Source organism: Chrysemys picta, chromosome 1 (assembly GCF_011386835.1).
Source record: "Chrysemys picta bellii isolate R12L10 chromosome 1, ASM1138683v2, whole genome shotgun sequence".
In the NCBI taxonomy this organism is placed as follows: Eukaryota; Metazoa; Chordata; order Testudines; family Emydidae; genus Chrysemys; species Chrysemys picta.
This window is the reverse complement of record NC_088791.1, coordinates 241,277,866-241,302,536: the sequence shown is the minus strand read 5'-3', so window position 1 is coordinate 241,302,536 and position 24,671 is coordinate 241,277,866. Positions and strand designations below refer to the sequence as shown.

The 24,671-nt window shown below is 41.6% G+C and overlaps 1 protein-coding gene across 10 annotated transcripts in view; it reads right to left on the bottom strand.

Annotated features, from left to right (window-relative positions):
• NCK2 (NCK adaptor protein 2) overlaps positions 1-24,671 on the bottom strand; it is a 157,861-nt gene that overhangs the window by 52,249 nt on the left and 80,941 nt on the right. For all 10 annotated transcript variants that reach the window (XM_065580946.1, XM_065580945.1, XM_042854431.2 and 7 more), the window contains one exon: positions 3,214-3,455. In XM_065580946.1, the coding sequence (XP_065437018.1) occupies positions 3,214-3,439 (226 nt within the window). In that variant the 5' untranslated portion in view covers positions 3,440-3,455. The remainder of the gene's footprint in view (positions 1-3,213; positions 3,456-24,671) is intronic.

The following is a 24,671-nucleotide window of genomic DNA, read 5'->3' as shown; positions in this document are numbered from 1 at the left end:
ATCCTTTACTGGATTGATTGGATTTATAGTTTACTTCACTTCCAGTTGTTAATGAGTGAGGGGTGTTTGGTCCATACTATAAAGGAAGTCCAAACTATATAATCATAATGCTTCATTGTGGCCTTAAAATCTATGCCAAAAATTAATAAAAGCATCATTTCCTTCAGTGATCCTTGGAGGAACATTTGATCTTATTCATAGTTCATCTGAGAAAGAGGCATTTAATCTGTGTGGTAGATTTATAGCAACAAACTGAAACATGAAAAATTGTGTTCTGGGGCACTTCAGTTTAGGCGACGTGCTGGAGATCTCATGCAGCTAGTGGTAAAACATCATTAAAGTTTCTGAAAATGATAGATAATTTTATAACACAAAAGATATTGCCCCCAACATGAGGCAATTCTATTTTCAAATTCATTATAATGGATAAAGATTAATCAATCACTGGAAAGTTGGTGGTTGCCTAGTGACCAGTGATCATGACCTAATTACATTCAATACGGGCAAACAGAAGAGAGCCAACCAGTAATCTATATAGTTGGTGCTTTAAAAGGGCCAATTTCCCAAAACCAAAGAAAATTATGAGCAAAATTAATTGGGAGGAAAAATTTAGGCAGAAAAATGTGAATGAAAATTGGGAGTTCTTTAAGAGCAGTTATTAGATGGCTAAAAAGCTATGCTTCCACAATTCAGAAAGGGGACAACGTTGGCTAAAAGACCATCCTGGTTCAGTGGTGAAGTGCAGGGTGCAATTAGAAATAAAACAGTAACGTATAACATATGAAAAATATGTTACTATAAATCAGACATTATGAAGTGCAGAAAATTGATAAGGGAAGCTAAAGACATCAGGGGAATTCCATCAACAATGGAAAAGCTGAGACATTAATAATGAAGAATTACAGGATAGAAATGTAATTAATATTAATCAACATGATTTTATGGAAAATAGGTTTTTATCAAACAAACATGATTTCATTCTTTGATGAGATTATAAGTTTGATTGACAAAGATAACTGTACAGATGTAATATACTGTAGAACCTCACAGTTACGAACACCAGAGTTATGAACTGACCAGTCAACCACACACCTCATTTGGAACCAGAAGGATACAGTCAGGCAGTAGCAGAGCAACAACAAAAAGGCAAATACAGTACAGTGTTAAACGTAAACTACTAAAAAAAAATAAAGGGAAAGCAGCATTTTTCTTCTTCATAGTAAAGTTTCAAAGCTGTATTAAGTCAATGTTCAGTTGTAAACTTTTGAAAGAACCACCATAATGTTTTGTTCAGAGTTACGAGCAACCTCCATTCCCGAGGTGTTCGTAACTCTGAAGTTCTACTGTACTGGGACTTCTGTAAGGTGTTTCATTTAGTACTGCATAACATTCTGACTAAAAAGTTAGCACTACACAATATCAATAGAGCACACTTTAAATGGATTAAGAACTGGCTAACTGATGGATCTCAAAAAGTAGTCGTCAATGGGGAATCCTGGGGGCCTTCCTAGTGGGATTCTGCAGGAACTGGTACTAGGGCTTGACATTACTCAATATTTTAATGTATGCTCTAGAACAGGGGTTCTCAAACTTCATTGCATCGTGACCCCCTTCTGACAACAAAAATTACTACACGACCCTGGGGGGGGGGACACAGAAGCCTGAGCCCACCCAAGCCCTGTTGCCCTCGGGAGGAGGGCAAAGCCCGAGCCCCACTGCTCTGGGCGGGGGGGCCAAAACTGAAGCCCAAGGGCTTCAGCCCCAGGCAGGGGGACTGTAACCTGAGCCCTGCCATCCAGGACTGAAGTCCTTGGGCTTCAGCCCAGGCGGTGGGGCTAGGGCTTCAGCCCTGGGCCCCAGCAAGTCTAAGCCAGCCCTGACCACTCCATTAAAATGGGGTCGTAACCCACGTTGGGGTCCTGACCCACAGTTTGAGAACCACGGATCTAGAAGTAAATATTAAAACACTGGTGACAAAATTTGCAGATGACACAGAGTGTTGGAATGGTAAATGATGAGGACAAGACAGTCATAAAGAGCAGCCTGAGCCCATTAAAACAAAATATGTTTTAATATAGCTGAAAGCAAAGTTATACATCTAGGACCAACTAGTGCAAGCCAAAGCTACAGAACTGAACTGCAGAAAGCATTTGGGGATCATAGGAGACGAGCAATTCAACATGAGTTCACAGCATGATGTTGTGGCAAAAGGGCTAATGTGAGCCTTGGATGTATAACCAGAATTGTGAAGAGGAAGGAGATAATTGTAGCGATACTGGAAAATTGTGTTCAGTTCTGGCATCCATATTTTAAAGAGGATGTTGAAAAATTGGAGAGGATGCAGAAAAGAGAAACAAAAATGTTTTGAAAACTAGAGACAATGCTTTACAGTGAAACTTAAGGAGCTCATTTTGTTTTGCTTATCAAAAAGAAGACATAGGTGACTTGATCACAATGCATAAGTACCTTCACAGGGAGGACATACTGGGTATTAAAGGACATTGCATATATAAGGCCCTGTGTGAGTCCTATTTAAAAAAACAACACAACAGTGCCCCAGTTAAGTGTTTAAATTTCACAGTAAAACCCTTTCAAGATTTACACTATTGTACTTAATCCAATACAGAATGCTTCTTATTCAATCTGCAAGAGTCACATATCTGGTGTATTTTGCAAATGAAAGCAAAGAATTTAGTGGTGAAAAGATTAAACACGTGCATACAACGTATTATCTGATTTCCAAATACACTTCACCAAAACACAACCTAACTTCTTAAAAATGTAAGCAGTTATACTTTTCTTTATGTGGCTAATGCATTCTTGTGAGGAATTGATGGGCAGATATAGATAATGGCTGAAATATTCTGATATTCAATTCCATGCTTCCATTTGTACTTTCTTTGAGAATAGAAGAGTTAGAAAATGCTCTTAAGTTAATGAAAAAAATCAAGCACTATCACTATGAACATGTGGCATCTGAATTAAAAGAAAAAATGTTTCTTGCTTTTTTTAATCTTCACATCGATATGAGAGAAATCTTTACTGATTACAGCAATCAAATATTTTTTTCTGAAACATTCAACACTATCCCTTAATATGAGAACAACAAAGTCCCCCAGAGCATTATTTTTTCTAAGACAAATTCATTTTTAACACCCTAATTTAAAAGTCACCGGTTCTATCAGACCCCAGCAAAAGTACCATCGGACTTACCCAATGTGTCTTTTAGATTTTTAACCAGGGAGCCTTTCTTCAAGCTGTTCTTTCGCTCCACGTAATTTGATGGCACATATCCCGTTTTGTTGGCCGCGTTTCTTACCCTCCACCATGTTTTGGAATCATCCAGCAGCCAAAGACGCTCATTCTTCTTGATGTCAAGTTCTTGGTCCTGTTGTGCAGTGTAATCCCACTTTGCTATAACAATAACTTCTTCTGTCATCTTTCATGGAGTCCCTCTGCCACAAAACAGTGGAAAAAGTTCATTAACACACTATACTTGTACCCCCCTCCATTATTTCAACATGAAAGTATGTAAACGTACACTCCTTTGGGAAAAAACAGGCATATACAGAAGAATTTTTTAAAAATCATCCCTTTTTGGCTTGCCAAACAATACAATAATCAAACTGACCTTTCTTAAAACTAATATTATTATTTTATTTTCTCACTAAATTAGGATATCCTGGGAATAAATTCTAATCATAGCATGTGTTCAATTTTCTTCTTCTGGAATATTATATAATGTTATTAGGCTACAAGAATAGCTATAAAAGTTTTTAAACTTAACATATATAACACATTTAGTCTCTATACACACAATTATAAAATTGTTCCTACATTCTTTAAGATCCTGTTCTTAATAAGAAAACTAGTAGTACAGTCCAAATAAGATTTTTCCTTTCCATCCTCATTATCACACTTTCTACATTACATCATTCTATAATGACCTTCATTCTAACATGTTCCTTACACACATTCAAAATACTTAGGTTTAAAAAGAAGAGTGTGGGCTTCCCCCCCCCCCCCAAAAAAAGAGGAAGACGTGACATTTTGGGTCTATTTAATTACATAATGAATTTGTAGTTCAGCAGTGAAAATAGTGATGTTCTTCTAGTCTGTAACATTTTAAAGACTTTACTGTACTGCTTTTTGAGCCTTTGTTCAATGACCCGGGTAAGGGATAGAATATAGCTATGCCATCTTAGAAGCCCTTCTTCCCTTTTGTACCCTGGAGTGGCATGGCAGGAGGTGGCAGAGGAGAGAGTCAGCAAGTAGGGGGAACACACAGCCAAGGCTCGTCTCACCCCCTCATCACTCTCTGCCCACTGATTCATGAGGTTTGACAAGACTGGGTGAGTAGCTCCTTCTGTCCATCTATGACTGGAGCTGTAATCTGAATAGCTGTTACTCAGTTGAGCAGGAGAAGCCTTACTCCCCTTTACTCACATCATGCTGAGTAAGGTCTAGGAACTATTTAGCCCTAAAAAATAAGGCGCTTTCTTTAAAAATAAATAATAATAATAATAAAAAGCCTGCAAAGCATACGTTTCAAGAGATAAAAAGTACAGTAACATTCAAATAAATAACAAGAGTCTGCCTTATTTCATCCTCTCAACAACTCCTTGGTGATCTTTGACTGAAAAGTAACACAGGAGATTTCTATATTAAACAGCATCAAATTATTGCTTTTTGATCTTTCAGGGATAGTACAGTAGCTGTTTTTGAAAACATGAAGTCAAATGTGTGGACATCTCAAATGTGTTACAATCTGGTAGAAACAGTTTTTAAAATACTTTTCAATTCTAAACGCTGAGCACATTTTCTTTGTATCATTTGCCTTTAGTACCTTGTTTTTACCAGTACACTATTACAATTGTAACATGTTACAAACTATTTTAAGAGCTCTTATATGGCTGTAAGGTAATAAAAGCAATTATTTTGGCATTTTCCACTCAGGAAATTATAATATTTGAATTGAGGCTAATTTTGAAAAGCGATTGCAAAAATAGTATTTTGGAGGTTTCATGTTTATGGTGGTCTTCATTTCCAGATCCAACTTGTGTTGTACCTACCTACAGTACAAGCTATGCAAACTCAGAGCTGTTGTGACAAAATGAAGGGGAAGTATGAAAAGACAAATGTATCTTTAAAAATCAAATAATTAGAGACCACAAACACTAAGATGTCCTAATGATGACTGTATGATTATAGCATGATGCCATTACAGAACTGAGTTACGGTTGTCTGGGTATTGGATACTGCTGATCCATTCTTCCAACTAAAAAAAGAAAGTAAACTGACCGTCACCTCAAAACAATGGACAGGACAAAAATTTGTAGCTAACATGGAAGTCATGGCATGAAATTTTTTCTGAAATACTGAAAGAGTTCAGAGGTTCGTCTACATCCTCATTTCTCAATTGGCAGAGCACAGGACACAGAGTAGGAAGCATGCAGCAGCTAGAGATGAGATGGTGAGTTTGAACGCAAATCTATATAAATAATTCTTTTTGATGAATTTAAGAAAGGGTTTTGAAACTTAGTTACAGACAATAAGTGGGGTCTTTACAATTCACAATAGCTGCAGCCTGCTGGAGGAAGAATAAGGAATAGGTGGTATTAAGATCCTTTGAAAACTGAATTTTTAAAATAATTTTACCCCTCTGATAATGACAGACATAGTACAGTTTTGAGCTTTTGAACCAAGTTCCTGATAAACTGACATCTCTGCCCTCAGTTCATATAAAATGGACAAACACTTCACAGATCAATAACATGATGTAGCCATAGGGAGATTGTAGTTGATCCCATTCCAGTTGTTGGTGCTGTCAATACAATCTCTCTCCGGTTTAGATGGGTTTATTTTATTTTCAGCAATTGTGAACTGGGACAGCCAATTCTCACTACTCCAGTGGATATGTAGAACATAAAGAAAGTTACTAATACGCTATTGGTGAGGTTAATTGACGGTATGGTTGTGCAGAAGAGCAGCAATTACCAGGTTTGGGGTTTTGATAGAGGTTAGCTCACACCTAAAGGAAGGTTAAAATTGAATTTCTCACCTACTTGAAAGATTACAAGTCTTTCTATAGACAAAAAATGTTAAGACAAAGATTCTCTTTACTGAGATCTGCCATATTTGACATCAGGTGTCAAGAACAGCAGCCTTGTGCTCTCACTGATATAGGAGAGGCAGCTGTGTGAACCTTGTTTTTTTGTGATAAGGGTTACCTTATGCTCCTCCTTTTTACGTAAGTACGAAAACTATTTTCAGCACTGGAAGAAACAGTGGTCTACCATATCTAATGCTAGGGAGCAGATTCCTGGATTTAGACGAGCAGTGCTGAACACAGGACACAGTGTGTACGTGGATTGGGGAGCCTGGAAGAGGGCAGCTAAGTTTTATATTCCTCTGATCGTGGGGATGACCAGAGAGCTGAACTGGCTCACTGCATAATTTAGAGCAGCCTAAGAACTGATCTACATTCTCTTTAGCTACAAAGGTTCCCTCTTCCCACCTGGCCACACCCAACAATGCACCTTATGTCTGGGGGAAGAGCAAATGTAAAGACAACACTGACAACTCTAAAACATTACCAAGGGATTCCTCTAAATCAGGGAGTTCCCAGCAGCCTTGTTAGGGCAGTTTTGACCTTTTTGTGCTATCAGAACAGTGAAAGAGGATGGGAAACATGGTCCAAGATCTGGTGTTAGATGTTAAAAAAAGGTAGCTGTCCTAATGTAGAATTGGCCAAAATGTCAAGTTATTTTCAGAATGCGACCACTGCACTATATGACTTTATAGAGATGCAGGGAAGGCAAGCTTAAAACCACTATAATGACTTGCCCACATAGGACATGATTCAATAAGGTGTTTAAGCTTGTAACTAACTTTGAGTATGTGAGTAGTCCTACTGAAGTCAATGGAACTACTCATGCACTTGAAGTTAAGCATGTGCTTAAAAATCTTGTTGAACTGGATTTATATAGCTGAAAAAGAAGAGGGAGGAAAAAGGAATACAGCACAAAAAGATATAAAACTGCTCTACTGCGGGGCACAAAAAAGTGGAAAATTAGTTTTAGAAGAGGAAAGAGGAGCTGCACTTTTCAGAAAGGGTCAAAGAGGACCCAAGTGGCACTTCTACGTTCATAAGTTTAATTATTACAAACGTTTGATAGACTGGGATGAGGAACTAAAGTTAACCACAATAACATCCATAGTCTATGTCACTAAACTGGGAATAAGGAAATCTGGATTCTCTTAGGGCTGATCTACAGTAGAAAATTAGAGTGACCCAAAAAATCCACATCCCTGAGCAACGTAGTTAAGACAAGCTAAGTCCCAATGTAGAAAGCGCTCTTGGGGAGGTGGATTACCTATGCTGATAGGAGAACTGTTCCGATCAGCATAGGTAGTTTCTACATTGAAGTGATACAGCGGCGCAGCTGCAATGCTGCAAATGTGTTGTTGTAGAATTTCTAGTGTAGATAAACTCTTAATCTCTGCAACACACTGTATTTAAGCAAGTCAGTTTCTCTAGGTGAAATCTTGTCCCCACTGAAAACAACAAGATTTTTGCCAATGACTTCAGTAGAGCCAGGTTTTTAGTGTTTGCCTCAATATTCCCATTTGTATCTCACAAGGGGGCTAAGAGAGGGAGGTAACTTACCACTAACTGGAATATTCTTTGACATGTATGTCATGTATGCTATCTGTATTCCACTGAGGGTAATGTGAATGTGCCATACGTCCGGAGCCAGAGCTTTTGAAAGTAGTAGTGTTCGTTGGTCCACCTTGTGCCCTTTCACTGCACCTTGTGGTTTCGTCTGAGGTGATAAAGGCGGGTGGACTGACCACATCTCCAGTTCCTTCTCTACCACAGACTTATCAGATCCGCAGCAGAGGGGAAGGAGGGTGGGTTTGGTACAGATAGAGACCACAGATCTCGAAGAACTTTCAGTTACTGGTAAGTAACCTCCCCTTCTTCTTCGAGTGATGTATTCCACTGAGGATGATTGACAAGCAGTATCTATATATGTGGCAGGTGTGAGGAGGATGACTGAACCATGGAATGAAGGACCACTGTACCAAACGAAGCGTCCTTTGTCGAATCATGCAGCAAGACATAATGAGAAAGAGGTGGTGTGCACTGAGCTCCACGTGTCTGCTTTACATATATCCATGAGGGACACGTTGTGGAGTGCAATGGGCTCATTCCCCATCCAGTGGGGATTGTCCTGCTAGTTCATAGCAAAGCATAATGCACCCTGAGACCTATTTTGAGAACCTCTGTGTGGAAATGGCCTGTCCCTTAATTCTTTCTGCTGTGGCCACAAAGAGGCTTGAAGACTTACGCATTGGCTGTGTCCTCCAAAGGTAGAAGGCCAGCATTCTGCGTACATCCAAAGAGTGAAGGCATTGTTCCTTGTTAGAGGAGCATGGTGTAGGAAAGAAGGCAGGCAGATGTATGGATTGATTGAGGTGGAAACCTAAAACCACCTTTTGATAGGAATTTGGGATGTAACTGAAGTGAGACCTTGTCTTTATGGAATGTGGGGAAAGGTGGATTTGCCATCATGGCTCCCAGCTCACCAACTCTCCTAGCAGAGGTAATACACACTAAAAAGGCTACTTTCTTAAAGAGAAGAAATAAGGAGCAGGAGACTAGTGGCTCAAAGGGAGGATTCATTAATGATGGGAGGACTAGGTTGAGGTCCCATTGAGGGATGACAGCTTGAACGGGCGGATACTTGCATTTAAGGCCCTCTAGGTCAATGGGTAGGTGAAGATGGAGTGCCCTTCAACAGGCGGGTGAAAGGCACTAATGGCTGCTATGCGCACCTTGATAAGAGTTGAGGGCAAGCCCCAAAGCCTTTAATGAAAGAAGGTAGTCTAGGAATACAGGAGTATCCACCGCTTCGGGGGCAGTCTCTGTGGCATTCCCAAGTGGTGAAACGGGCCCACATGGCCTAAGATCTTGGTGTGGAAACCTTTCTGATATTGGAGACAATATCGTAAACCACCAATGAGCATTGCTGCATTAGCAGATGCGTCCATTCAAAAACCAAGCTATCAGGTGGCGAACCCTTGGATCTGGTTTCTTGAGTCTGCCCTTGCATTGTGAGAGCAGCTGAGGGAACACTGGTAGTGGTATCGGCGGGAATGTCAATATACGGAGAAGAAGTGTGAACCAGAACTGGCATGGTCAGAATGATGCTATCACGATTACCATTGCCCGCTCCCATCTGAGTCTGTTCAGAGCACATGGTAGGTGTGGCAGTGGTGGGAGGGCACAGTTAAACTGGTCTTAGTCTACAGTTAGGGTGTCCCCCTGCAAATTGGCGCCTAATCCACCCCTCGAGCAATACTGGATGCACTTGGCATTGGTGAGATGCAAAGAGGTCCCTGATCGGGGTTCCTCATCGACTGAAAATGTTCATGACTACTGAATCGTGCAACTCCCACTCATGGTCGGTAGTGAAATGTCTGCTGAGGGTATCAGCAATCACATCCTGGTTCCCGGGAGATAGGTCACCAAAAGGAGTATGTAATTTGACATGCACCGCTTCCAGAGGCATATGGCCTCCACACACATCGCAGGGATCGCGTACCTACCTGCTTGTTAGTGTAAAATACCATAGTGAGGACATGTTGAGAGCGGATAGTAGTTAGGAAAGCATGGCGTGCCCTGCAAACTGCTCATAGCTTCAGGATATTTATGTGCATTCTGACTTCTCTGGTCGACCGGTGCCTTGGGTCATGTGTTTTGCCATGTGGGCACCCTAGCCTTTAAGCGATGTGTCCATTATGACTATGATGGTTGGGGAAGATAGGAAGAATGATCACTGGTAAGTAACTTCCCATGCCTGTTAGCGAGCAGGGTGTTGACGCCATGGGCTTGTCCAGGGACAATAATCAGGATCCTTCCAGCTCTGCTGGTACCAACGGGAATAGGCTGATCGAGGCATCATCCAATCCCAGGTGAGTGTCTTCTTGGTGAGAGGCAGAATATCGGCACTGGGGATTCCCCCTGTACTAAACAGGATGGTACTGATGGTGAATATTGGGCCCATGAGTTCCAATATGGCCAACCCTGGCTGATCCTGCTGTTGCACTTGTGGTGCCAAGGAGCCAGATACTAATGTCCTCTCATTTGTGGGAAGTGAGGGTATTGTCACGGTGTCGGCTGGACTTTATGATAGCTTTGCCTCCTGAGAGGCAGCAAATAGAATGACCGTTTCCCTCTGTTTCTGAGAAGAAATCAGAGTCCGGCAACGCTGGCAGTGTGGACGGAGAGGGTGGTACCATATGGACACGTCCCAATGGCAGCAAATCCGATGCCGGGGACTGAGACTTCATTGTAGGGTGTGGTACCTCTGCCTGTGGAGACTGTCCCAGTTGCAATACAAACCGCTCGAGCAGTTCTGCATTAGTGCTGAGTATACTTGGAGTCCAGGTGACTGGAATTGCAGGTGGTGCTGCAGCCAGTAAAGTCACTTGCATCGGTACCCACAGAACCCCAAATACTGAGGGTGTTGGTTCCAAGCCTTGTGGGTCTGAATTGTGGACCAATGCATCTGGCAAACACTGTGATTTCTTATCGCTTTTGTGAGCCCTGGAATGATGTGCCCCTTCTTGGTCAGTAGTCCTCTCTTAGGCTTGGAGCAAGCTGTATTACCATACTTACATGCATGCTTCCGTGGCTTGTGGCTAGGCCCCAATGTGGGATCCATAGCACTGGTACCAGCAGAGTTGGACTGTGTCTTCGCAGCAAGGGGTGCACTCTTAGATTATTCTGGTTGATGTACAGGGGGATCCTCCAGCCAGAAGCCAACTGTGGCCCTCATGACCTCCAGGAAGTGCTTTTTAAAATGGAGGACTCTGCCTTCCCACAGACTGGCAGGGAAGGAAAGGCAGAATGTGCACCTGGAAGTGGGGTAGGTTTCCCCCAAATAGAAGAGACAACGCTGGGGCTCGTCATTGAGGGAGAACAAGCAAGGACAGGAAGAACAGACCTTGAATTCTGGCCTCTTCTGCATACTCCAGTACCCAGACCAGGGTTCTGGAGGGAGGGAGAGAAGAAAAACGCTGAAGCGGCATCCGTTCGCAATTAAAAAACAAAAACAAAAAACCAAGAAAGTGTTTAAAATAAAACAAGAAAGTGCTTAGCAGAAGGGGAACAATAGGAGCAATATCCCAAGTCCAGAGAACCTGTAGAACTTTCAGAATCAAGAAATCCAACAAATTCTTTCATAAACAGTATAAGACTTAAAAATACTGAGCTAAGAGAGAAATAAAATGATTTTCAGCAAAATATGTCACCAAGGACGAGAAGAAAGCAGGAGCTCCGACTCAGACCATGCATGCGGTCAGAAGGAACTGGAGACGTGATCGATCCACCCTGCCCTTTATCACCTCTGGTGAAACCATGAGGTAGTGCAAGGGCCCATGTGTGGACTGATGGACACTACCACTTTCAAAAGCTCCAGCTTTGAGAAAGATGCGCATTACCCTCAGTGGAATACAATAGGGATCATCACTCGAAGAAGAAGGCAATTCTATTAATGTATGTGAGGTATTCACATAGTATAATGAGAGATGCTATATAACAGACTATAAACAAAAGAAATAGGTTGGGGGGTTGCACATGGGGAAGAACCCAGCCAGCAAAGTTTCAAGAGAATTAAACATCCATCCAAAGCATCAGTGTCCTTTGAAGATCTGCTATGTATATTATATATTTTTAAACAATCCAGTCAAGTGCAAAAGAGTCCTACAGCAATGTTAATGAGACTCCCTCACACCAGGAAAATCTTTGGCTGGGACCTAAGTTCCCTGTAAGCTGTGCGGCCATGCTCAGGGAGCCCGACCAGCCAGGACTGGCCTATCCCGCAGCCCCAGTCCCAGAGCTGCCACAGTGTCACACATCACCTCCATACTGGTGCACATAACAAAATTCATTCCGCACATGTGTGGGAAAAATTAGAGGGATCACTGGCTGGGACAACTGCTTTCTGGCCTCTTTATACTGCCAAAGCATCGCAAAGGGGCTGGATCAAAGTAAAGAATCTGGCCCCTGATCCCCTTATGGCTGGGGTCAATGATGTCACTTTCTAAAAGACTTCAGCACATGTTTGGAAATGCTTATTTAACTAAAAATATAATTGCAAACACAGCTGTCAATTTATACATGGAACTTAGCCGTTTCTCACCATGTGAGTATTAAGGATGTTTTACTTTGCAATATGGGTTCAGCTTTGTTTTTAGCTTTATTAGTGCAACAGATGGGTGGTTATTTGTTTTTCTTACATATGTTACTCCAACTGGAGTTTGCATTAAATATTCCCTATGTTCATAGACATTCCTCAACTAGGTTAAAGACCTGAGTTCAAGGTTTCAGCCCAGTTATTGAACATAGTTAGATTCTAACGATCATATAATTTTTAGCAGAGTTTTAACGGGGTCCTGGCTCAGTTATAATAGCAGTGTAGACAGGACGTTAGAATCAGCGTTGTAAAGGAAAGACAGGTTACTTTCTGGGAATGGAGGTTATTCAAATATATTTCCTCCACAAAGCCATACTCTTTGAGATAATAATGTGTGTCTCTCTGGATATTAACCAGCACTTGAAAAAGAAATGAATGAAACACAGTTAGAGAGAATGAGGACTGCATGACTAAAGAAAGACTAATCTCATTATCAAACTGAGATGGTAATACTGAAAAGTTGTTCCAAATTGCCACTTTGCAAATTTCACCAATGGAATTATTGAGACAAGCTGTGAAAACTTTCAACTCTCTGGTTTTGAGAGAAAGACTGAAGGTGACCAGGCTAAAGAGGGTAGTAAAAACGGGCAGTAGGGGTGATCTTTGAAGACCTGCTGAGAAAAAAGTAAGCTTGATTTTTTCCTTTCACAATTATAAAACTAGGGATGCATCCTCATTTGGTAAGAATTGACTGAAAAATGGTTTACATTACTGTTTGAAGTTCATCTTCTTGGGAAACATAAAAGAAACTAGTAGTAAAAAATGAAGGATTCAACTAGCAAAAAACATTGTCTGTTTAGTAAACTGGATAAATTTCAAGACATCTGGGTCTTAATTTCAGAACTAACACCACAGATAATGTACTTAACTGATATGGAGGCTATGTGTTACAAAAATATACATATACATTCAGTTAGCGTGTTACTGCAGTTATTTATAGTTATGCTTGGAAAATAAAACCTGACATTTGAGAGCAATTAGGACTATGCTGATTAGGGCAGCATTTCTCAAACAAGCTGAGCACCCCACTCCAGAAAAATTGAACCAATCATGCTCCCTAGTACTCCACCATGTGTTGTTAAAGACCTACTCATCATAATATGTACATGTCCAGTGCCCACTCAGTTACTCCTTCATGACCCACAGCAGCTGGGTGAAACTTCATGCCTTGGGGAAATGCTGGATGGCAAAATCACTCTCGCCACAACACTCACTGTCATATTAAGCAGCTGTGCTCATGGTGCAGTCTTACTCCCATTAGGAAGAGTATCTAAAGAGCTGATTTATTACATGAATCTAACTCTCTCAAGTATAAAGCCCCCCCCCCCCCCCCACACACACACAAAAACTCAGCCTGGGTATATTTACAGTTTTTAACATAAAATAACGAAAAAATTGGTGTACCTCTTCAGATGATTCTGAGTTTGTCTCAGTTCTAGGGTTCACTTGAACACAAAACTCAAAGGGTGAAACCCCATGTGAACAGAAACTTGAAGAATTCATACAAAAACTTGTAAATACAATATTTCATGCAGCTCTAATTATTAAAAAAAACACTCAGTGTCAGAGGTTCTTGTCAAATACCAATTTAAAAAAATTGACATAAAAGAAAAAAGCAGAAAGTCTTCATTTCACAGAACAAAATCAGTTTTAATCAGGGAGGCCCAAACAAACAAAAAAAGGATACTTGTATAGCAACTTCAACAAAAAGATCTCAAACTACTTTTTTATCCAACACACATCTGCAAATTTATCAACTAAGTTTTACAGATGTGGAAACAGAGGTTCAGAGATCTTAAGTGACCCGCCTAAGGGAACAAAACTCAATGACCGAGCCCAGACTATCTGACTCTTCGACCTGTGCTTTAAAACTAGACCACTAGTTCCCAGCCCTTGCTGGTGCTCAACAGATAGATGACAGGTTCTGTGATAATCCTCTTTTTTGGCTGCTTCTAAAGGTTTTAAGGCTCTTCACAACAAAGCACAACCTGTACAAGCATATTTATCGATAGACTGAAAAAGTAGGTGAACAATTTTCAAACAATACAACAAAATTTGCAGATGTCACAAAATTTAGATTAGTCAAGAAGAGAAACTACTGAAAGGGACAATTGTGGGACCTGACAAAACTTGATGACTATACAGCACAAAGAAAGATGAAATTCAGTGAAGACAAGTTCAAGGTAATACACACTGGCAAGAAAGCTCTAAAACGACTCCTGCACATTGAGTTCTACATTAACTGTAACTGTTCAGCAAAAGACCCAGATATCACTGTGGTCAACCTAACATCTTCTAAATGGCAAACTGGTCTTCCCTCCCTCACTCCTCCCCTCCCCCCAAAGCACAAAAAAAGTTAAGATGTGTAAAAACAGGATCAACACTATTGATAAAAATAGCTATTTTATACTGATGAAACATAAAAAATTGGTCATTATACAAGAAAGATGGTATGTCCTGAACTTGAACACTGTGTACAGTCCTAGTCATCCCATCTCAAAATTGATACAGCAAAAATAGAGAGCACTAGCAATGAAAATCATTAGAAGCACTGGAGGGGGGGGGGACAACTTCCATACGAAGAGATATTGAAAAGATAGATCAGGATTATTCACTTTAGAGGACAGACTAATAAAAAGAGATTTTTTAAAATATGCAAAACAATTGTGAAGGTAAATCAAGCAGTCCTATTTACCTTTTCTCATATTACAAGAACATTTATGTGGATAATGGACTCAAAACTGCAAGGTGCTGGTCACTGTGACCTTGATTCAATGAAACACTTCAACACGTTTAACTTAATGTAATCTGTAGACTCTTTGAAGTCAATGGACTTAGAGTTAAGCATGTGTTAAAGTACACTGATGAACTGTGGTTGGAGTGCTCAGCACTTTGCAAGATGAAGCCCAACCGAGTTATAGTGAATAGGGTAAAAATGTATAATTGCTATAAATGCTCATGCTCCAGGATATAAACCAACTACTTACAGTTTAGAATTAGGAAGAAGTTTCCCTACTAGCAGGGAATGATGTAATTGTCTCTTATGAGGGTTTTATATCTTTCTCTGAAGTATATAGTACTAGTTATTGTTGAGTGCTTGGACTGGCCTGATTCAGTAGGGCAATTTCTATGTTTCCATATTCCTACCATGCAATTATAATGAATTACTGTAGTGGCCACAGAGATATACAATTACAAGTGGAAGCACAGGTGGTCGATAAGAGTCTCCATGAGTCTACACTATTAATAAGTTTGAAAATTTCTGCAATAAACAGTGCCCTAAACCAGGGTGTATTCAACTCTACTGGGTACAATATGTTCTCTAATAAAATGGGCAGAACACTAGCTTACCAAAATAATTAATTGGGAATTCAGATTCTGACATGATGAATGATGATTATTTAGGATAAATATCCAAGTAAGATTATAGACAATACAGTACATTTTTTTTCATTTTCCACTTACAATTAAGGAACTTTTGTCCTTCAGGTATTAATTCCTGATGTAACAAAGATATCTTTAAAGGAGGTGTAAACTCTAAGAGGCTAATTAATTAAGATGAGCTATAATCAGCAGGAGAAAAAAAACTTTTGTAGTGATAATCAAGATGGCCCATTTCAGACAGTTGACAAGAGGTGTGAGGATACCTAACATGGGGAAATAGATTCAATCTGTGTAATGACTCTGCCATTCCCAGTCTCTATTCAAGCCTAAATTAATGGTATCTAGTTTGCATATTAATTCAAGTTCAGCAGTTTCTTGTTGGAGTCTGTTTTTGAAGCTTTTCTGTTGCAAAATTGCCACCTTTAAGTCTGTTACTGAGTGATCAGAGAGGTTGAAGTGTTTTCCTACTAGTTTTTGAATGTTATGATTCCTGATGTCAGATTTGTGTCCATTTATTCTTTTGCATACAGACTGTCCAGTTTGGCCAATGTACATGGCAGAGGGGCATTGCTGGCACATGATGGCATATATCACATTGGTAGATGTGCAAGTGAACGAGCCCCTGATGGCGTGGCTGATGTGATTATGTCCTATGATGGTGTCACTTGAATAGATATGTGGACAGAGCTGGCATAGGGCTTTGTTGCAAGGATAGGTTCCTGGGTTAGTATTTTTGTTGTGTGGTTGCTGGTGAGTATTTGCTTCAGGTTGGGGGGCTGTCTGTAAGCGAGGACTGGTCTGTCTCCCAAGATCTGTGAGAGTGAGGGATCATCTTTCAGGATAGGTTGTAGATCTTTGATGATGCGCTGGAGAGGTTTTAGTTGGGGGCTGAAGGTGACGGCTAGTGGTGTTCTGTTATTTTCTTTGTTGGGCCAGTCCTGTAGTAGGTGACTATATCTCATCTTAATTAGCCTCTTCGAGTTGATATGGCTACTTCCACCTTTTCATGTTCTGTATGTATACACATCTCCTTACTATATGTTTCATTCTATGCATCTGAAGAAGTGGGCTGTAGCCCATGCAAGCTTATGCTCAAATAAATTTGTTAGCCTCTATGGTGCCACAAGTACTCCTGTTCTTTTTGCGAATACAGACTAACACGGCTGCTACTCTGAAATCTGTCATTATACAAAAATAAGTGGAGAGGTTAAGTTATGGGGACAGGTCAGTGGTACAGGCTGATCCAAGGTGAACTCATTTGAACAATATGCAGTTTAATTCAGCAAATATGCAAGATCATACACACATCTATGAACAAAGAATGCATACTCTCACGATGGGGGACTGATCTTCGAATGCAGTGACACAAATGGGACAGTCAGTCTAGAAATAAGGTGCAATTTCTTTTCTTAAACTGTGAGATTAATTAAACATTGGAAAAAAATGTACCTAGGGATTTCATGGATTCTCCATCACTTTACATCTTTAAATCAAGACTAGATATCTTTCTAAAGTTATGCTATAGCTGAAACTGAAGTTATGGGTTTGATGTGGCGATTACTGGATGAAGTTCCTTGGCTGTGCAATGCAGAAGGTCAGACTAAAATGATCATAGAATCACAGGACTGGAAGGGATCCCAAGAGGTCATCTAGTCAAGTCCCCTGCACTCATGGCCAAACTAAGTACTATATAGACCATCCCTGACAGGTGTTTGTCTAACCCACTCTTAAAAATCTCCAATGATGGAGATTCCACAACTTCTCTAGGCAATTTATTCCAGTGGTTAACCACCTTGACAGTTAGGAAGTTTTTCCTAATGTACAACCTAAACCTCCCTCGTGGCAATTTAAGCCCATTGCTTCTTGTCCTAGTCTCAGAGGTTAAGAGGAACAATTTTTCCCTCTCCTCCTTATAACAACCTTTTATGTACTTGAAAACTGTTATGTCCCCTCTCAGTCTTCTCTTTTCCTAAACAAACCCAATTGTTTCAATCTTCCCTCATTGGTCATGTTTTCTAGACCTTTAATCATTTTTGTTGCTCTTCTCTGGACTTTCTCCAATTTGTCCACATCTTTCCTGAAATGTAGCGCCCAGAACTGGACACAATACTCCAGTTGAGGCCTAATCAGCACGGAGCAGAAGAATTACCTCTTGTGTCTTGCTTACAACACTCCTGCTAATACATCCCAGAATGATGTTCACTTTTCTTGCAACTGTGTTACACTGTTGACTCATCTTTAGCTTGTGGTTCACTATTAGCCTCAGATCCCTTTCTGCAGTACTCCTTCCTAGGCAGTCATTTCCCATTTTGTATGTGTGCAACTGATTGTTCCTTCCTAATTGGAGTACTTTGCATTTGTCCTTATTGAAATTCATCCTATTTACTTCAGATCATTTCTCCAGTTTGTCCAGATCATTTTGAATTTTAATCCTATCCTCCAAAGCACTTGAAACCCTTCCCAGCTTGCAAACTTTGTAAGTGTACTCTCTATGCCATTATCTAAATCACTGATGAAGATACTGAACAGACCCAGAACCAATCGTTATGGCCTTCCAGCATGACTAAGAGTATCTTTGGGAACGGTTTTCTAAACAGTTATGCACCCACCTTATAGTAGGTCCATCGATGTTGCATTTCCCTAGTTTGTTTATGAGGTCATGCAACACAGTATCAAAAGCTTTACCAAAGTCAAGATATACCACGTCTACTGCTTTCCCCCATCTACAAGGCTTGTTACCCTGTCAAAGAAAGCTATCAGGTTGGTTTGACACAATTTGTTCTTGACAAATCCATGCTGACTTTTATTTATCACCTTGTTATTTTCTAGGTGTTCGCAAATGTATTGCTCCATTATCTTTTGGGGTACAGAAATTAAGCTGACTGGTCTGTAATTCCCCAGGTTGTTCTTCTATCCTTTTTTATAGATTGGCACTATATTTGCCCTTTTTCAGTCTTCTGGAATCTCTCCCGTCTTCCATGACTATTCAAAGATAATCGCTAATGGCTCAGATATCTCCTCAACCAGCTCCTTGAGTATTCTAGGATTCATTTCATCAGGCCCTGGTGACTTGAAGACATCTAACTTGTCTAAGTAATTTTTAATTTGTTCTTTCCCTATTTTAGCCTCTGATCCTACATTTTCATTGGCATTCACTATGTTAGATGTCCAATCGCCACCAACGTTCTTGGTGAAAACCAAAACAAAGAAGTCATTAAGCTCCTCTGCCATTTCCACATTTTCTGTTCCCCCACCCCTGCCAATTGAGTAATGGGCCTACCCGGTCCTTGGTCTTCCTCTTCCTTCTAATGTATCTAGATCTAGATCACCTTCTGGCCCTAAAAATCTATTAATCAATGCTTACCTAATCATTTTCTTATTCATTAAAAGACCGTTTACATTACAGAAAGGTGGGTTTTTTTTTAATTTTTTAAAACTTGCTAGTACTAGCTTGTATGTTTTGAGAGATGTTTTTTCACTTTTTATGTGCTTGGCTTAACAAAAAGCAGGTGAAGATACTTTTTTCTACCACATAACTGATATTAAATAATCACGGACATCTCACTTTTCTCTTCTGGATTTGTCACCACAATTACTAATCATCTGAAACGCAGGCCATCTCAAGATATTCTATTTAATGTTACCAGAAAACTATTTCAGACATTGTCTCTTCTTTGATGAAAAGCAATTGCTTTTCATACTATTGTTGCTGGTGGTTTTGTTTTTTAAACGGATGTTTTATGACAACTGTAACCATTATCTGCTTTTCTCTCCAGCATTGCAATATATCTGATACCAAAATCTCTAGTGCAACTACAGCCTCCCTATAGTACTCGCATCCTGTGTTGCAAAACAACTGCAAACAGGAAACCTCAGTTCTACTTTTGAGACAACGAATTTCTTTGTAGCTCCATTAGAGCACAGAAATGAAGTTTGTTTTGTACCCTACTAGTGGTTTAACAGTCTTTAACTGATATAAAATTGGAAGAGCAATAAAAAAAATTAGCAAACTTGGCTCTGTTCGGTTCATTTAATAAGGTTAGTTTACTTTAATGCAGACCATAGCCCTTCTGCACTCTACAATTAAAAGAGAGAGAGAGTGTGTGTGTGTTGAAACATATACATAAACTGTCCCTGTGGACATATGCAGTATTCTAGACATATATCTCTCGACTTGTCCCCTGCCTAGGGTGACCAGATGTCCCAATTTTTGGGTCTATTTCTTATATAGGCTCCTATTACCCCCCACCCCATCTCAATTTTTCGCATTTGCTGTCTGGTCACCCTACCCCTGCCCAGCACACTCATTACAATACAACTTATGTTATTAAAATGTATATTAGATTCAATTCATTTACTTTGTCCATAGAGTTTTAGTGTACACATTTTTGCACTGCAATGTGTAACTGCCTTGTCTAAATTGTCAGCCGCGGAACTGGAGGTTTTCACAACTGAGCAGTTGGGGTTTTTGATACCCAGAAACACCTGGACTGCATTTTGTGTGGTTGGGGGTTTTTTTGATTTGTTTTTGGCACCCAGCAGGCAGTGAAGGCTTCTATACGTAAGAGAGGATGTATCTCCCATTTTCCTTCCTCTTTCGGGCAGGGGTGGAGGTGACTTAAATTAAGGGGTGAATTAGGGGGTTGAATTTCTTGTTTTCCACCCAGCACTGTTGACAGTAACTAGTTCCACATTGTATCCCGCCCCAATATCTGCCATTATTTTAATAAATTAGCATATTAACTAGATGTTTCTTCTAAAATGATCAGCAGTATAATAGTTCATGTTGACATTTATATACACTACTACAATCCTGCTTGAGCTCCATCCCCTCCCTCCCTTGGTGGAGTCTCCCCAGGCTGCTGTAATAGACCCAAAGTTTGGATCCCACATGCTCTTAAGACTGGCTGGGTCAGGACAACATCAAGTTATTTCAAGCTCTGGTCTTCTAGACACATTCTTGGGATGCAGATCCTTTATCCAGCATCTCTTCCCGAGATATATGACTCCACAATTCAACTGGTTAGGCCCTGAAAACAGTGCTAGCCCACCCCAGTAGCAACTGCATGCTTCCCAGAGTTCCACCGAAGCACTCTATGGATTACTGGTTCACCCTTCAGAGAGTATGTGAAAAATCAAGTGGGACAGAGACTTTGCAAAGAAATTTCTAAACACTTTACTCACAGACAAAACACAAAAGATATACAACGTATCTACAGAAAAATAACAAAACCCCTGCAGACAAAACCCTTTCTCCAGTGTCCTCAGCGCTCTATGAGTCCTCTGGATTCTAATCAGCCCTTTCAGGGTTCCGAGACATTTCCCTCTCCTCCTGCCCTGGTATCTTCTTCAAATGACCAGTGAGATGACCTTCCTTTTTAAAAAGTTTCAACCCCTTCTGTCATGTGAAAGTAGCTTCAGTGGCTTCAAGTCCGGGTCGGGTGATCTGTTGTTTGATTAAAGCCCACTTACAGACCAGACTAGTTAAACTGGTTTCCCTGGGCAGCAGCCAGCTTGTTGTTCTGGGGTGCTTCCATCTGGATGCAAGAACATCCAAGTTAATGACTCGATTGCTCTCAATTGTTAGCTCTTTACCAGTGGACACAGTCACTGCTGACACCTCCTTGATAGCTCAGATCAATATGAAGATTAAAAAACAAAGGGAAGGCACAGTACATGTTACAATCAAAATGGTGTTTGCAGACTGACAGACACACACTAATCCAAAACACATACATCATTATACTTCAGAGTTAACAACTGAGATGAATGGATTAACACTTCTCTCAGAACTATTGTTTTAGGTTGTTACTTTTCAAAAGGTGAACTGAGTGCATCTTTTCCACTGTAGGGACTGGAGTTCACCCCCACCTCCTCTGTTTTAAAAAACTTGAAGGTTAGATTATGAAGAAAAGGTATGTGAGATACTTTAAAAATTGGATAATTATTAGACAATTTTGGTGGTGACATAATCACAGTATAAAGAGCCTAGTATATAATTCAGCCTACTAATGTCAGAGATATACAGTTGTTCATGAGTGCATATTTTAATTAAGGTACATAGAATGTATTGGATCTTTTTCTTGAGTTCACTAATTCCATGGTAGGCTCAGAGATTAAACAGGCGATATCCCAGCAGTGCTCTACCCAAGGTCTGCCCCACATCTCAGAATTTCCCGCCTCGAAGCAAAAATGTTTGTATGATTAAGGAATCTAAGCTGTTGCCTTCTTGTCTCCAAAGTCCTAGGAAATTCAAACTGCCCCATAACTACCTCAGAACAAAGCTTCAAATGATATATAAAATCAAAACATACAGAGTAGACTTAGAAAGGAGATAAAGCATACTGTCTCACATACCTCAGCCCTAACAGGCTCAACAACATGTCTACTGGGCCACAAAGGAGGAGGAAGGAGAGGTCAGAGAGCTAGGACTGTGAGAGGGACAAGTTTAAAAATCAATGTCAAGTGAAGACAGAGAGGAATATGGATACTGAGTTCCAGGTAACTACCATTCAAGTTTCACACCAGGGCTCTTTAATTAGCCAGTGGTCTCAATGTCAGTAACCAAGAAAGTTGCAGGAAAAAGATAAGGCAATCTGAAGAGCAACCAGAAAAGATGATAATGGCTTGACTGGGAGCCAGACGAATGAGGTAAGATTGTAATCCAGCAATACGGCTGCTGATAAATCACAGAGTCATGTACCACCAAAATTCAATTCTCCAAGCCCTATGTTATTAAACTACCTATTTCCATCCTCTAAGCCAGTGTTTTTCAAACTGTGGATTGCGGCATGTAAGGTGCTGGGTTGCCTCGCTCTGGTCAGCACTGCCGACCAGGATGTTAAAAGTCCCATTGGTGGTGCTGCCCAGCTAAAGCAGGCTAGTGCCTACCTTTTCCGACATTGTGCTGTGCCCCAGAAGTGGCCAGCAGCGGGTCCGGCCTCTAGGCAGGGGGGCCACGAGGCTCTCCATGCGCTGCTCCCGTCCCGAGTACTGGCTCCACACTCCCATTGGCCAGTTGCTGGCCAATGGGAACGGGGGGGTGGGGGGAGGTGTGCTTGCACGCCTCTGCCTAGGAGGCGGACCTGCTGCTGGCCGCTTCTAGGGAGCAGCACAGTCCACAGTGCACCCCAGCTGCGCTGCTGACTGGGAGTCGCCGGAGGTAAGTCTGCGCCCGCACCCCAACCACCTGCCCCAGCCCTGACCCCCTTCCCCCCCCCCGCCCACAAACCCAGATAGGGTGACGAGATAGCAACTGTGAAAAATCGGGACAGGGGGTAATAGGAGCCTATATAGGAAAAAGTCCCAAATATCGGCACATCTAGTCACCCTAAACCCAGAACCCCTTCCTCCACCCAAAACCCCATATCCCTGGCCCCAGCACAGAGCCTGCACCCCCAGCCCAGAATCCTGACCCCCTCCCGCACCCCAACCCCCTCCCCCAGCCCAGAGCCCTCTCTCAAACCCTAAACCCCTCATTCCCAGCCCCACCCCGCAGCCCTCACCCCTGCACCCCAATCCTCTGCCCCAGCCCTGAGCCCCTCCCACACCCCAAGCCCCTCATCCCCAGCTCTGTTGGGTCACAGACATCAACAATTTTCTTCAACTGGGTCCCCAGAAAAAAAGTTTGAAAACCACTGCTCTAAGCAAGTTCATACTAAGACTGACTCAAAAAGATTATAAACATAGAAATGTAAGAAAAAATGTGGCTTACTACACACATAGAGCCCCAAACCTAACTAAAAGTGCATATTAGTAATAGTGTCATGCACATAACTGAACAGGAATCACTACTAAAGAAAGTTGAATATTTTTAAAAGCAGCACCTCTCACTCCTTGTATATGATCCTGAACATAGAATGAAGAATATAAGAATGACCACACTGAGTCCGACCAATGGTCCATCTAGCCCAGTAACCCATCTTCCCACAGTGGCCAGGGCCAGATGCTTCAGTGGGAACGACCAGAACAGGACACTCTATGCACTCTCTGTCATCCAGCCTCAGCTTCCAGCAGTCAGATGTTTAGGGACACCCAGAGCATGGGGTTGCGTCCCCAATAATAGCCACTGATGGACCTATCCTCCATGAACTTATCTAATTCTTTTTTCACCCCCGTTATACTTTTGGCCTTCACAACAAGTTCCACGGGTTAACTGTGCATTGTGTGAAACCTAAACCTGCTACCTATTAATTTCACTTGGTCGGGGCAATGTGTAACTGTTGATGGGGGGTGGGTGGGGGAGCACAATGTAAAGGTTCTGTTATGAACTCTGGCAGCAGAGGCTAGGTGTGTGAGGTCGGGGGCATGCCATATGGCTTTGTGGACTACAGCATGGCCTCACAGTCGCTTCTTCAGTGCAGAGCAGCTTCCTAGCATCTCCCAGCTCAGAGCCAGCTCCCGGCCCCCCCTGGCTAGCCCCACCTTTGGCCTTCAGCTGCAGGATCCCGGCCCCCCAGGCTCTATTCCTGACTCTGTGATTGATTCTGTGAGCTTGAACAAGGCAGCTGGGCCCAGTTCTCAGGGCTGCAGGTGCAGCCCATGCGCGCGCACACACACACACACACACACGCCTGCACAGCTGCATGAGGTTAAATGCACGGCCTCCACCTCTCTATAATGCGGGATCCCCACCTCACTCCCAGTGGTGCACTGCAGCTTGTAAAGTGCTTTGAGACCCTCGGAGAAACACTGAATGAGCAGGGCAAGCTAATCGCTGCTCTAAGGAGACATGCCCTGTGAGCCAGCCTTGGAGACCATCCATGCTGCACTGAGACCGCCCTGATTTCTGCCAGCCTGGGGTAGCTCTGAATGCCCTTCGCTCCTCCCCCACCTTCGGCAGATAGCTTGGGCTGTCCAAAGTAGGGTGACCAGATGTCCCGATTTTATAGGGACAGTCCCGATTTTTGGGTCTTTTTCTTATATAGGCTCCTATTACCCCCCACCCCCGTCCCGATTTTTTACACTTGCTGTCTGGTTACCCTAGTCCAGAGTGGGCTGAGCCCTGTGCCTGTCTGTGCT